Raw genomic sequence first — 14,506 nt, 5'->3', positions numbered from 1 at the left:
TAGCATAATAAGATAACTTGCAAAAATACAACTGATCATGTGTTAGAAAACGTCCTCCTTCCTTTCTTTGATAGTTTACCTGATGTTTCAGGGGTGATTGGACTGACAACAAAACTCTGCTGAGATCCCTTCTTCTCCTGTGATGTGTTCCTGCCGCTGCTGAGAATTACACGCATGGCATAAAGGAGTACAGAGCTGACACTGTTTTTCCTCCATCCAGTCTTCATTATGTGATACCTTTTTTTTTTTTTTTAAGAGCTAAGGTAATTAAATATCGGCAATATCTACAAGCCTACAAAGGAACATTGCTTTCTCACTTCCATAAATTTCCATTAGATGGATTTATGCCATGTACTGTTTGAAAACCTTCTGCTCTCTCCAAGTTTAACCTTCTCGCACAGAGCTATAACCATCAAAGCTACTTAAATGAATTTTTTTTTTTTTTCCAAAAGAAAAGGCCTCTACTGGAAAGCCAGAAGGCTGATCAGAAAGACCCAACAGGACATTATTCATTACTAGTGTAAATATGGGCAAATAGGGAGTGTACACTGCTTCCCAAATTAACCTGGAGACTGGAGGACTAATTTTTGAGCGAGGTTAGATGTTCTGGACTTTTATGCAAAAGAAAAAAGAAACAAAATTACTGCTTTTCCAAATAAGCTGGCATTTCTTTCAGTATATTTCATTTCCACATGCTCTGTAACCATATACGATGATGAAAACGTTTCCCAACATGAAAAATTAATCAGATCACAAATATAAGGAACATTTAAACTAACCTTCTGTACCAGAAAGCGAGCAGGCAGTGCTTCAGACTGACAGAAGTTATGCAAATTGGTTCCCTCTATTAGCACAACACGCAGCCTGAGGAAGGAAAATCTGTTAGAAACACAATTCAAATTCCCAAGCTGACAGCAAAACTGCAATTTGTGGCTCACTGTTCCCTTTAACTGGAGTTACAAGGAAAAAAAAAAAAGCCATCCCCCTCAACTCTCCAGTACAGAAAGATTTTGGTCAGAGCGTGGTGTTCCAGAAGCCCCCTCCTCTTAAAATAGAAAATACCCCAAAACCAGAATCCTTCAAGATTTACCCTGTGTGTCTTCACTGGAACCAGCTGGTGTAAAACTCGAGTGCTGCCCTGACATTGTTTCACCCAGAGGCAAACACGGCCAGACGGAATAAGCATCCGGATGCCTTTTCTGGGCCTTTTAGTGTCTGTCAAAGACTACCTGTTATCGGAACGCGTCGTGAGCACAATTCAGATGGTTTCACTCATTTACTGAGCCCGCACAGCAGCCACGGCCCGCTGGGGGCTGTGACCGAGCCGGGCTGCTACCAGCCGGCAGCGCCACGTGTGCCTCGGGTACTCTTTCGGGCGCGACACCGGGTGCGGGTGCCGCGGCCCCGGGACGGACACACGGCCACGGCCCCGGCGCCGACACACGGCCACGGCCCCGGCGCCGACACACGGCCACGGCCCCGAGACGGACACACGGCCACGGCCCCGGGACGGACACACGGCCACGGCCCCGGCGCCGACACACGGCCACGGCCCCGGCGCCGACACACGGCCACGGCCCCGGCGCCGACACACGGCCACGGCCCCGGCGCCGACACACGGCCACGGCCCCGGGACGGACACACGACCACGGCCCCGGCACCGACACACGGCCACGGCCCCGGCGGGCGACACCGGAACGGAGCCGGGAGAGCGGCCCCGCCCCTCGGCCCCGGCCCCGCCCCACGCGCCCGGCCCCGCCCCCGCAGGCCCCGCCCAGCGCGCTGCGGCCCGGCCGCCGCCAGGGGGCGCTTGCCCGCGGCGGCCCCGTGCCGTGAGGCAGCGCAAGGCGGGGCTGCTCCGCTCCGCTCCGCGCCGCTCCCGCCCCGCCGCCCGTTGTTCCCGCGCCGCCCCTCGCCCCGGTGCCGGTGCTGAGTCACGGCTGGCTCGGCGCTGCCCGGGGCCGCAGTTGTCGCGAAGAGCCTGCCGGCTACCGCCGCAACAGCGCCATGGGGACGGACGGTGCCCGCGCCCTGCTGGAGCGCGCCGGCAGGCTCACGCTGCAGACCGGCAACCTGCTCAACTGGGGCTGCCTGCGCAAGAAGTGCCCGGCCACCCCCGGCGAGGAGGTGAGCGGCGGGCCGGGGCTTCCCTTCGGGCCGCCTCGGCGGAGGCTCGCCCTGGGGCGAGGGGTCCGGGCCGGGCCGGGCGGCGGGCGGAGCGGCGGCTGAGGGAATGCCGGTGCCGCTGCCCGGGCGGCCCGAGCGGGACTCACTCGCTGCTCCGGCAGCGCACGGCCTGGCCCGGTGCCATTCCCGGCGGGGAAGGGCTTTGGCTCCCGAGCCATCCGCTTGCCGGTGCCCTCGGGAGGCGCGAGATGGGAATAGCAGAACGGGGTTTTGCGTGTTTGTTTTCGTTTGTTCGTTGCGTTCTGCCGTGTTGGGAGGTCGGGCCCCCCGTGCCCCCGGAAGCACTTTGCCCTAGGAAGGAGCCAGCCCGAGCTTCTGATCTCAGGAATAAACACTGCATTAAAAACGTACAAATTTAAGTGCTGTCTGTAATGGCAAAGGAGATCCCTTATACTTCTCTAGTAACATAAAAACATGAATAAATATGAGCTTGCGTTACAGATGATGAAAATTCTCTTTTCTAACCTGAAGTTAATTTAATTTCGTGGTAGTAATAGGTCTTAGGAAAAGTAGTCGTTGTCTTCTTTGACGTGTAGAACTGTCATTCTTTGTTAAAAAGTTTAAAAGAGCTTTTTAATAACCACTTTTGAAGTATTGCCATTAGCACTATGTGTCACCGCTTAGAACAGTTCTCATAAAATGTCTGGGGATCCTGTGGCCATGAACTTCAGAACCACTATATTTGCTGTTTCATCATGACACAGTAATCTCAGAATGGTCAATAATTAGAAAAATTATGGGTTTTGCTGATTATTGCTATGTAGTGACACTGGCGATAACCTAGAAGTTGGCTGGTTGCATATTAATCATGAACGAATGGAAGAAAGGTGTCCGAGAGGATGATGTAACAAGAAGAAAGAATTCATCATACTCTTGTTTAGCTGCCATGTGATCTTAACTTTTTAATTTGGCCTGGTTGCTTATTAAACATTCTGTGATCTCTGTGAAATAGGGTTAGATTCCATAGCAAAGACGTGGCTGTATCGTGATGGGCACCCTTGTGTGAGTAGTTTCTGGAGAGCTCTTAAATAAAGAGTGGTCAATGTGCATAACTAATAGTTAAGGTATTGAAATTCACTTGTTCACAGAGAAATCTGATGGCTTTACAGAGCTGCTGGACTTGCAAAAGCAAATAATTGGCATTAATTATTAGAAATAAATTAGCTTTTAACTCTTCTTTTTGGTGCAGTCAGTGGCAGAATATAAGCTAAAATTTTGCAAACTGTGAACCCCAGTGTTAGGGGATACAGCTGTGTTTGGAAAAGCTGATCAAAGCAGTGGAATACACTGCAGCTTCCACATGGCCTGAGGCAAGGGAGTGGTGTGCTTTGGAATCTGAGCCTGTACATAGTAACTGCAGTAGAAATAGGACCTGTGATGGTTGCAAAGCAGCAACATATAAAAATTTAGTACTGTCTCACTGCCCTCAAAAAGATAACGATATAAATTGTATCAAAATAGGATAAAGAGTTACTTTATTAAAGGGTTGTGTTCAGCTGTTTACTGGGGAAGTCAATTCTTGCCTTTTGGGTGGGGGGTTTTATGCTATTTTAAATGACGGAAAGAATTTATAGTATTTGTGTTCACAAAGTATTATTCCTGTATTGTGATATCAGGCAGGGATGTTGACTTCTAGTTTGTGCATGGTATTAGAGCTCTCTAAGTTAGATGTCATAGGAAATGGCTGTTTAACGGTACACAAAGTAGGTATGCACACAGTTATAAAATACATTGTTGAAATTGAAATAAAACAGCAGCTTGTGGAAGTGCTCCTACCTGTGGCAGATGGCAGTCAGGTAGTACCTGTACTTAACTCCTGGGATGGATCAGAGGGAAGCTACAGCACATTTTATACAGTACAGCTGCAGCACTGGCACTGTATAAAATTAATTAGCTGATATAATAGTTATATCTTACTGTGTTCAAGAAAATCCATGATCAGAATCTTAGTCAGGTTCATTTTGCATCTGTGGATGAAGGAAAAATGCAAGTATGGGGTAGGATCTGTAGGTTCCCCCTACAGTAATGAAGGACTTAAAAGTATTAGTGGTTTGGCATAGTGCAGTATGTAGGCAGTAAATGGGAAGGGCTGGATGCATCTTGAAAAGAGAAGTAATTAATACAGTGAGTAGTGATTGATTGTAAAGTCTCATTTCTACAATGTCACAGCAGTTACACTCTTATTTGACTACTCTGTAACTTAAGAATCTCTGCACAAAATCCCCCCAAACCTAAAAAACCCCAAATCACCTCATGTCCCTAGTTCTTGCTTGCTTAGCATTGTTCTTTCCTTTAAAGATGGTGTTGGTCTGAGAAATAAGTGAAGTACAGTGCTTATATTTCTGCTAAAACTGTGTGAAAGAGGAGAGAGAAATATATAAGTAAACTAGTTTGAGCAAGTTTCAGATAGAAGCTATGAAGGAAGAAACTTCTGTGCAATGGTGTCATTAGTTCACCTGTGATGTCTGTCCTACACACGTCTGTAGTGTTGGTTTTGTGTGCAGCTGGAACATCCCCATGCTTCAATGTGAAAAAATGTTTTGTAGGTGCGGGACTGCATCCAGAAAACACTGACTGAGTGGAGCTCAAAGATTGGCCAAGACCAAAATCAGGTGGGAGAGGTGTTATGCATGTTATCCATGTTACACGTGAAACCAGAGAAATAGGTAGTTGGTTACACTTCTAAAACTTACAGTAATCTATTCAATTGCTGTAAAAGTATTTGCAGCTACAGATACATTGAAGGAATATTTCTTAACTCCCCTTCTTTTCCTTATTTAGTAAATTTGGAGAGGTTAAGAAATATTAACGTAAAGAGTGAATCCTGTTGATGGCAGATAAGACAGTTCTTAGCAAAATAAAAGCCATAGTCTGTAAGATTTTAAATTAATTATGGGGGCAAGTACAAAAAGTAAAATCTGTGTACCTTAGAAGTTTACTAGAATGTTTGTTAAAACTCACTGGAGAATTCTCTGATCTATGGAGATCACAGATGGCTGAAGACCATTCCATTTGGAGGGGAGCTCTAAAGCATCTGTTCTCTCAGAAATACTTCTGAAGATGCAGAAGTAGCAATTTTTCCCTTAAGAGCTAAAGGCTTCCACATAAGTCTTAAAGCCTCAGACACGAACATCTGCCATGAAGATCTTGATGTATTTGCCTTCTTCTCTTTCACCTTTGTTTCTGAAATTCAACAAGACAGGAATAGGCCCCTACTAAATTTTTATTTGGTCTGTGAAATATTAGCATGTTTCAGCAAAAATAAAAGGTACCCAGAAAATAAAACAACAGCAACAGGAAACCTAAAAAACCTTTCCTGATTGTTTCTTTGGGTTTTGTTACCAGTTCTAATGTAATGGGGGCATGTTGCTACATTCCAGACTGAAGTGTGTGAAGCAGTTATTTCTGAATGATTTGTGGAAGAGCTAATGATTGTTCGAGAAGACAACAAAACCAAACACTTGTCTCTGTCCAGTATAGAGATCCATTTAAAGTAAATTATTTAGTGTAACCTAGGTTTTACTGTAAGAACGCGTTACCTGTGTAATTCCAAATTCTCTCATGAATTATAATGATATCCAATAATTTAAAAAAACACGTTAAGTTCTGTTTAAAATGCTGGCTGTATAGAGTAACTCAAAGGCTCACTTGAGAGTCTTTTGGTAGGGCAACAGAAATTAGCAAAGCTTTTTTACTTGGGGCAGAGTGTTGTGTGTGCCTGTAATACAAAGTCTGATGCAGGTGAAGACTTCATGAAGTCACCTTGTGCCAGCTGACATGAGATGTCAGCCTAATCCTAAGTGAAGTCAGGGGGTGAAATAATTACTGTCTTAAATCACTATTTTACAGCATTTTCACTGTAGGTTTTTCATAAGCTTCACTGAAATTACAAAATACTTTTATGCAAAGATGTTCCCATCCAACAGTCAAACCCCCAGTTCTGATGGGGTTCTTTTCAGCTGGTCATGAGGCATTTTAACACAAGGTCTTTTGAATTGGCACAGCAGCCTTTTTGCATAGTAAAATCAGAACTACTAAATCTTGTTCCAATAATTCTTATCAATAATTTGTATTTTCTATATTAGGGTCATATAAAGCCTTTCAAATATCTTAATTTTTCTGACCTCCACTCAGTGATGAAGAAGCCTTGGGTTACTTTATTTCATCTCTGCATTTTTCTACAATCTTGTTTATAACTACTGTAAGGCACTTTTTTTTCTTTCCTTTTTTTTTTTTTTTTTTTAAATTACTTACAACATTCTTCAGGAGCTTAATGTCTCCTCTTGACGAATTGCTCCTAAGTCTCATGTACTTACCACAGGAAACACTGGAGGTTCTGGAATGTACTGTAGCTCAAGCTATAGAAAAAATAAATCCTGAAGAAAGGGATGAGTTGAAAGTATCAGGTAAGAACATAGTCAAAAATCCAGTGGCGTGGAAAGGTTTCATATGCAGTCATTAATAGGATATTCATACATGGCTTTTTTTGCTCTGTTTTGTAATTGCAGAATTGAATTACGCCAGTGCACACTCTTGTTCTTAGACGTTGGCTAAGAAAGTCTTGAATTAATATTTCAGATTTTAAAGCAGCTGAGCATTTTCCTAGTTTAACTTACATCACCTCAAGATATTTTAAATGTATTTTGTGAGTCTTTGAAGTTTTTGAAGCAAAACATTACAGATAATACTGGAATTAAGAAATAGTATTGGAAGCACATTTATTTGCATAATTTTTCCAGGTTGAATATGATGAACTTGAAGGAGGCAGTCCAAACTAACACTAGTTCATTTTGAGTCTCAGTAAGTTGTGAAGAAGTCTGTTTGTACTATTATACTTGGGGTTTTTATACAGGTTATGGTTATTGCTTTGCATCTTGATGCTTTACAGCTTATTGCATCATCTAACTGAATGATTTCTTGTTCTGAGACTGCAGAACAACACTGACATTTAAGAGAACAGTGTCTTTATTGGGCAGTCACCTTTCAAAAAGTCAGGGTTTTTTCCCGTTTTTTAAGTAATTGGTGTATATTCTAAAAATCTTTTACCTAAATCTCATTTATAGTGTATATAGCAAAAGTAAATGGCTACATATTAGTAATACCTGGCTTGTTTAGTTATTGATTCCAGTTTCTTTGAAAATAGCAAAGCTTTTCGTCGTTGGATCAAACTCTTCATCGATCAGAGATGCAGTTGACCTGGGTAAGTATGGAACACAAACTTAAGTTAGGATTTCTCTTTTACTCTAGAATTTAGATAGGAAAAGTTCTAATTTTATTTCTAATAGGTGTATTATTCCCTGTCACAAGTATATTCTGTTTTCCTATTAAGAGAGACTTAGGTAATCAAGTCTATTTGCACATTAGTTCAGTCAGTAAACTAATTAAATGGATCACTGTGACTTTGGATCCACAAACTCAAATCTGATTCCTTGCTCCAAGCAGGAGGAAGTTTTTATTCTTTCACACAAAACTTGCTAAAAAGTAAATAGCACATGATGTTTTAATAGCAGTGATACAGCAGTTCTTGTTAGTCGCATTTAACGTGATGAACTTTTCTACTAACTGTGCAGTCTTTCAGAGATTATTTAGGAAGCAAAATAATGCTTCTAGCAGCTGATTAAATAGTTAAGCTTTACTGAAAAAACTATAATGTTTCTCTATATAAAATTGTGTTGGCCTAGTGTAGCAGTAATTGTGAGCAGCACTGAACTTTACTGCTTTGCGATATTGTTGGACTTAAGGGGTGACCAAAGAAGAAAGGGTCAGATATCATTATCTTCTACTGCTAAATGGTCTATTTATTGTAAGTTTTAGTATAATTTGTCAAACATACATTAATGGAGTCCTCCTCTAAAATAAAAAAAAAAATTTAGCTAGTTAGTTCTATTCTGTTTGTTGTGCTGAAGAGGCCTCATGACTTGCATTTTTCCTGCAGCTGAGTGATACTCCAAGACTTCCACTTTTCTCTGGCAAATTAAATCTCTGTATTTGGTATGCTGTTAGTCTAACTCTCCACACATATCAAGTAGTTTTCCTAACCCATATCCTGTACTTGAGTTATAGTTTGGGGTGAAGTTTACAAATTTTAAAACAAATTGAGACTGAAGGAATAGAGACTTGTTCATCATTACTGTCTTCAGAGAAAATTACAGTTTTAACATTTAAAAGGAGGAAAAAGCTTCATGCATTTGTTATTTTTCTGTTGGTTTTGGTTTTTCCTGTTTTCTTTCTTTCCCAAGACCTACAACTGAATCTTGCCCTTTATCTGTGCTTGATTCTTTGGTCTTTAGCTGTATACTTGATTCTTTGCTAAAATGGTTTTGACTGCAGATACACTCTGAGTTTCAAATGGTGAATGGGAAGCTAGCAGAGTGAAGCAGGAGGTGTGTTTTTTGCTAAATATGAAGAGTCATGCTGTTTATGTTTGTATCTGACAAAAGATTTTGCAGTGTCTGTTCTTTTTCCACAGCGTGTTCTGCCCTCGGAGTTGCTCAGTTAGATTCAGTCATTATTGCCCCACCTCCTGTTGAAGATGGAACTAACCTCTCTTTGGAATATTTGCAACCTTATTGGAAAGAACTTGAAAATCTAGTTCAAAACAAGAAGATTGTTGCCATAGGTACCTCTGACCTAGACAAAACACTGCTAGAGCAGCTATATCTGTGGGCACAGGTGAGAACAAACTTTTACTCATGGCATTTCTTAGGACAGAGTAACTGCTTGTTTTGTTGGCTGACACATTATTATAAACTTCTGTTGTAAATGGTTTTATATACAAAGTGTTAACTATCCCTGTTATTTTCAACATTTTTGGATGGTCATAATGTTGTTTAAGGTGGGGAGGCTCACATATGATACCTGTTGCTTGTTCAGTGTTCTTACATACTGACCAGCAACAGCTGAAAACCACAGGGGTAGCAGATTCTTTGAAGTACTGAAGGTTTGAGTTTTGAATTCTTTTATACTTAGGAAGGAGTAAAACCAGTGCTCTTAAGCCTTCAGATTTATTCCAGTAAAATCTGAAAATGTAGCTGTTTTCATTTTAAGCTGTGTTACAAAGATAGGGATTTCCCCTTGGAAAAATGATGTTTGAATGGTAAGCTTAAATGTAAAGGGGAAGACAGGCTCTGAATGAAGTGGCACCATACTCTGTTGTCCAGTGTGACTAATTCATATCACCATAAAATGGGTTAAAAGATCATTCAGATCCAAGCTGCCTGTCGTGGGCAGGGACACCTTCCACTAGACCACGTTGCTCAAAGCCCCATCTAAGCTGGCCTTGAAGACTTCCAGGGATGGGGCAGCCATCCAGCACTTTTCTGAGCAACTTGTTCCAGTGCCTCAGCACCCTCACAGTGAAGAATTTCTTCCTAATACCTAATCTAAACCTGCCTTGTCAGTTTAAAGTGATTCCCCCTTGTCCTATCACCACATGCCCATGGAAAAAATCCCTCTCCAGCTCTTTTGTTGCCCCTTTAAAGTACTGGAAGGGACTCTAAGGTCTCTCTGGAGCCTTCTTTTCTCCAGGCTGAACAACTCCAACTCTCTCAGCCTGTTCTCATAGGAAAGGTGCTCCAGTCATTTGATCATCTTTGTGACCCTACTCTGGACTTTCTACACCAGTCCATGTCCTTCTCATGATGGGATCCTCAGAGCTGAGTGCAGTATTCAAATTGCTTCCTGACATTTTTGACTGTGTGTTAAAGGACTGTACTAGAGCATGCCCATGTTCATGTAAGGTTTGAATACTCCTTTAGGACATTTCTTTTGTGATATGTGAACATAATTGTATTTGTATAAGAGATCCTGCTGAGAGTCCTAATTTGTGTTCCTCAGTGTTTTATGTACTCTGAGAGAGAGCACTTGCAGGGTTTAATGACCACCTGCATGGTGACCATCAATGCAGTTTGTGATAAGAAAGTCAGTGGAAGAGCATCCCTTTTAACGTGATCTGTTTCAAGCACTTGCCTGAAGGCATGGAAGATTGCAAATTAATATATCCATAACAAAAATTCATATGGATTTTTTTATTTGAAGTATTTTTCAAAGTATCATTCCTATAATGCTTTTTCTAGGGCGGGGCAGGTGGGGGAAATACTGCTGCTGTTCAGGAAGCACAGCAGACTGGAAGCCAGAATGTAGTAGGTTAGCACTCATCTTGCTATGGCAGCACCTGAAGTTAGATGGTACTCTTGGGCTATGTGCTGCAGGGAATTGCAGATGGTGGAGCTGCCTATTTTAATTAATCATGCAGAATTAATTAGCCTTGCTCAGACTTCAAAACAATGGTCAAAGGCAAATTGTTGAAACCAAAATTTCTGTTGTAATAGAAGGCATGGGGAAACAACTAATCTAAGTACATTAGTATTTTTTCCTTATAAAAGTATTTTGTTACTTTCAGGTGAAACCAAGCAGTAATCAGGTGAACCTAGCTTCCTGTTGTGTGATGCCACCTGATCTCACAGCATTTGCAAAAGAATGTGACATACAGCTGTTAACTCACAATGACCCAAAAGGTAAGACTTTGCTAGTTAACAGAAGACTTCTAAATGCATTTATTCAATACAAAATCAGGAAAAATCTTTCCCTGAACTTCAAAGTTTGTTAGATTTGGAGCCTGGACCAAGGATTCTATAAGTCTGTCCTTTATAAAATATTTCTGTTAAGTTATTGCTGTTGCTTCCTCCCCTTCCCTGCCCCCCACTTGAAACAATCTTGCAGCCTTGGATCATTTCTTGAAATACTTCTAATCAGAGACAATAAACAACATACTGAGAAATTTATACTATGTATATTTCCATAAAATATGCAATGAAATGCATTGCTGAAGGCCAGTGAATGACAAATGAAAGTGTACTTGCCCAGAACTTGTGAAATAGATTACATAGAAATGTTGATGGTGAGCCAATTTTTGAGTAGTTTGGTAATATTAGATCTGTAAAATTACTATGCTTTAAGTAGGATTTTTTCAAAGTCTTGACTTCTTAAAATAACATTATAACAAAAAGAGTTGTAGGTTCTTCACTTTTTTATGCAGTGATTCATTTGCTAAATGATTGAAGAAATAGGAGACTTTTCCTTTGAGCTGTAGAACTGAGTTACCAGCTCCCTAGAATATTCTGGGATATAATATTAGATTCTCTTAAACATCATCTAATCTTCTTCACTCTTAAGAACATCTTAAATATCTTGTTGGAATTATACAAAGTCTTACACAATATTTACATTCTTGGTTACAACTCATTATTCATGATAATGCTTTTCCTTCCTTCTCCTTTCTTTCCACTTGACCCCAAAGAAAAACGTTTATGAAGCATTACTTATGGAGTATATACTTCATAGTACCACTGTTACAACAAATGAATTTTATCAGTGCCTGAGCAGGATTTATCACTGCTCTTGCAGCACGCAAGATGAATTTCCATTCAATCTGACAATTTTCATGTCCTGTGAAGTCCAAATTCAATAGTCTCCGTTGAAAGTCATGAAATAAAGGAGAAGAGGATTTGATAGAAAACAGCACAAGTCATGATTCTTTTATGTGTTGTTTGCTCAGCCTAACTTTTCTGTAAAGGTTACTCAGCTGAAGAGCATCGAGACTACTTTTTGTGAGCACCCCTCACCTTTAAAGACATTGTTCTCTTGACTAATATTCCAGAGGAAACTAGGAGGATTTGTACTTGTCTTCTTTTCCTGCTTTGTGGCATTTAAGTGCATTTTTCTTAATGCTTTCCGGGCTTATGGTTATTATGAGCCCAGTTATGGGAGATACTATAAATGGTGAGCTTCCAGTGACTGCAGAGGTAACTCTGAATGCTCAGTACTTCGCTGATTTCAGCCCTATGCTTTACATAACTCTGGTTTGTCTAGCCAGGCTTCTCAAATTTAATTTTCATTTTCTCCTGCGAATGGCTCTACTGATCGACTCCATTTGATATTCCAGAGTCTCAGTTAATTAGTTTTGTGGGAAATACTCACTGTTGCAAAAAATGTCCTGGAGATTTATTTTGTAATATTCAGCTGCTTTTACCCTACGTGCATTCTGGAAGAGTGGATCTGAGGGGTATGTGGTACCACTTAAGATCTTTGGCTGTAGGGAAAGGCTTCTTTTAGTAAATGTTGCTTTTTGCAGCTGTTTACATGACATTATTTTAAGCACAAATATCCCTTTTTAACTTCAGAATTACTTTGTGAAGCAAGTTTCCAAGAAGTTCTCCAGGAAAGCATCCAGAACGTGAAAGCAAACGAGTGGATTCCTTTATGGCTTCTGCGGTATTCAGTCATTGTAAAAAGCAGAGGAATTATCAAGTCCAAAGGCTATATCATACAAGCTAAAAGAAATGCATCTTAAAATACTTTTTCTTTTTTTTTTTTCTTTTTTTTTTTCGGGGTTTTTTTTTTTGTAATGGCTGTTTAAATTTCTTTGGGATGGGGAAACATTGCATTTTTCATAGAAACACTTTTACAGCATTTATAACAAACTACGAAAAGTTGTAATTATTCAGTGTAATGTCAGCAGGAGTGTCTGCAGTGTTCTAACACTGTTTTTCTTTCTTAACCTATTGATGAGTTCATTTAAAATATGAAATGTTTTGGGGCTTTTTTATTGAAGTTATCTACAGAGTAACAGTTTAAAATATTTTTCTTTTTATGACCAGTTCACTGTAAAAATTATCATTATATTTTAGCTGCCATTAGGTAGTATAGAGAAACATATATTTTTGTTTTTTTAAAAAAAACAAATTTCTCTTAAATAATACTTACCTGGTAGGTACACATTTCAAGCATTCAAGAACTAGCTTTTATAGAAAATTGTCATCTTTTATGATAAAATACCCCAATAAAATTAAGCTGGTATCTCATTACTTGATATGTATATATAGGCAAGTCAGCTGTTTAATTTGTGGGGATGAGAAAATCTATTTATTTTTAAGAGAGTGGAGAAGACCCCTATGATTGAGAAGAAGATGCATCTTCCAAATTACTTTCTGTTACATGAATTCCTTCTGGCTTCTTTGTGCCTCAATATGATACGCTTTGTTTAGTGATCGCACAAGTGTGATGGCATTTTTACTGTTTGAAAATGTATAAACAGTGAATGTTTAAAATAAGATTTGAAAACTAGTGATGAAGAAATTTGTTAATCAAAAACTGAATTGTGCCTGTCTCCTTCTCAACTGTGGCTTGTTTTTTTTTATACTTGTGAACTACGCAATCAGTTGGCCAAGTAGAATAGACAGTAAATGGTGATGCTGTTCACTAAAATTAACTACTTCTTTTGGGGTTGCCTGGGAAATCTGTTGCTTGAGTGCCACTTAGGAATGATGAAGCAAGGCTTAGCTTGAAGTTAGGTATCTTTCTCATTAGCAGTAGTTTAGCACACTAGCTTTTTAATCCCAGAGAGATAGCTGCAGCTAAGGCAAGGCTTTTGGTTTAATGTACTATCAAAAAGGCCTTCTTTCCTTGGCCTCTAAATCAGAGTAGATAGCTAAAGTTCAAATTGTAGTTTAGCAGGAACTTTGATACCAATAAATTTCATTTCCATTTCAGACAGGGGCATAGCCTCATACTGATAGTAGTCATTAGCTTCATTGTATGTCTTTTGAGATTTGGACTGTAAGGGAATGCATTTTCACCAACATCTTTGAAATTCTTCATATAGGCAGCAACTGAAATTTGAATGCCTGTAGGTAGTGTTTAGAGTGTCAGCTTCCTGTAATCCATTCCACTCAGTTTAATGATTAAGGTTTTGAAGGTACCTTAGTCCTCAAATATCTTATTTGTAGTGGTAAACAGCAGGAAATTTTCTTGGCTTCTTCAGTGATTTTGATAAATGAGAGAAATGGGGAATTGGAACTAGCAATGCATCAATAAAAGTTTGAATTTTTTTCTCTTAATTAAAATGTAGTGGTTTCTTTTTAATGTTGGGCCAGTATGGATCATAATTCAAAATCACATGAGTTTTAAAATTAGACTTCCCTACCAGCTCTGTGTTGTGTGCTGATGATTAACCACTACCTGTAAGCTCTGTATTTGGCTGAATCTCTATCTTATTACACTTGTGTGTGTGCTCAGCTTTTTATATTGAAATGCTACAAAATGGGAATTGCGCTAAACCAATGTAAAGGCTGCTCCAATAGGATAATGATTTATTTATTTTCTGTAAACTGTTAATAGTTTGCTTCCTGTAGAAAAGTACCTTTTAAGACATGGTATTTGTAGAGTTACCAATAGCATAACACTTTATTCTCACATCTCATTCGTTTGGTTTGCATCAAGGTGGGAGAGACGGGATTTCCTTCCTTGACAAACCTGAAAG

General features: G+C 40.0%; 1 protein-coding gene across 1 annotated transcript; it reads left to right on the top strand.

Annotated features, from left to right (window-relative positions):
• Positions 1-1,809: 1,809 nt before the first annotated feature.
• Positions 1,810-14,090, top strand: GCLM (glutamate-cysteine ligase modifier subunit). Its single transcript, XM_085068101.1, has 7 exons — positions 1,810-2,127; positions 4,734-4,799; positions 6,509-6,593; positions 7,331-7,387; positions 8,657-8,859; positions 10,589-10,703; positions 12,369-14,090. The coding sequence occupies exons 1-7, from the start codon at positions 2,008-2,010 to the stop codon at positions 12,536-12,538; spliced, it is 816 nt and encodes a 271-aa protein (XP_084924227.1). The 5' UTR covers positions 1,810-2,007; the 3' UTR covers positions 12,539-14,090.
• Positions 14,091-14,506: the final 416 nt, after the last annotated feature.

Source organism: Lichenostomus cassidix, chromosome 8, assembly GCF_008360975.1.
Source record: "Lichenostomus cassidix isolate B80296 chromosome 8, HeHo_3.0, whole genome shotgun sequence".
NCBI lineage: Eukaryota > Metazoa > Chordata > Aves > Passeriformes > Meliphagidae > Lichenostomus > Lichenostomus cassidix.
The sequence above is the reverse complement of the archived record's forward strand: the minus strand, read 5'-3'. Positions and strand labels throughout refer to the sequence as shown.

Coding starts and splice junctions, on each gene's coding strand:
- GCLM (XM_085068101.1), top strand. CDS start 2,008: ATGGGGACGGACGGTGCCCGCGCCCTGCTGGAGCGCGCCGGCAGGCTC. Junction 2,128..4,733: donor CGGCCACCCCCGGCGAGGAG/GTGAGCGGCGGG, acceptor AATGTTTTGTAG/GTGCGGGACTGCATCCAGAA. Junction 6,594..7,330: donor GGATGAGTTGAAAGTATCAG/GTAAGAACATAG, acceptor CTTTGAAAATAG/CAAAGCTTTTCGTCGTTGGA.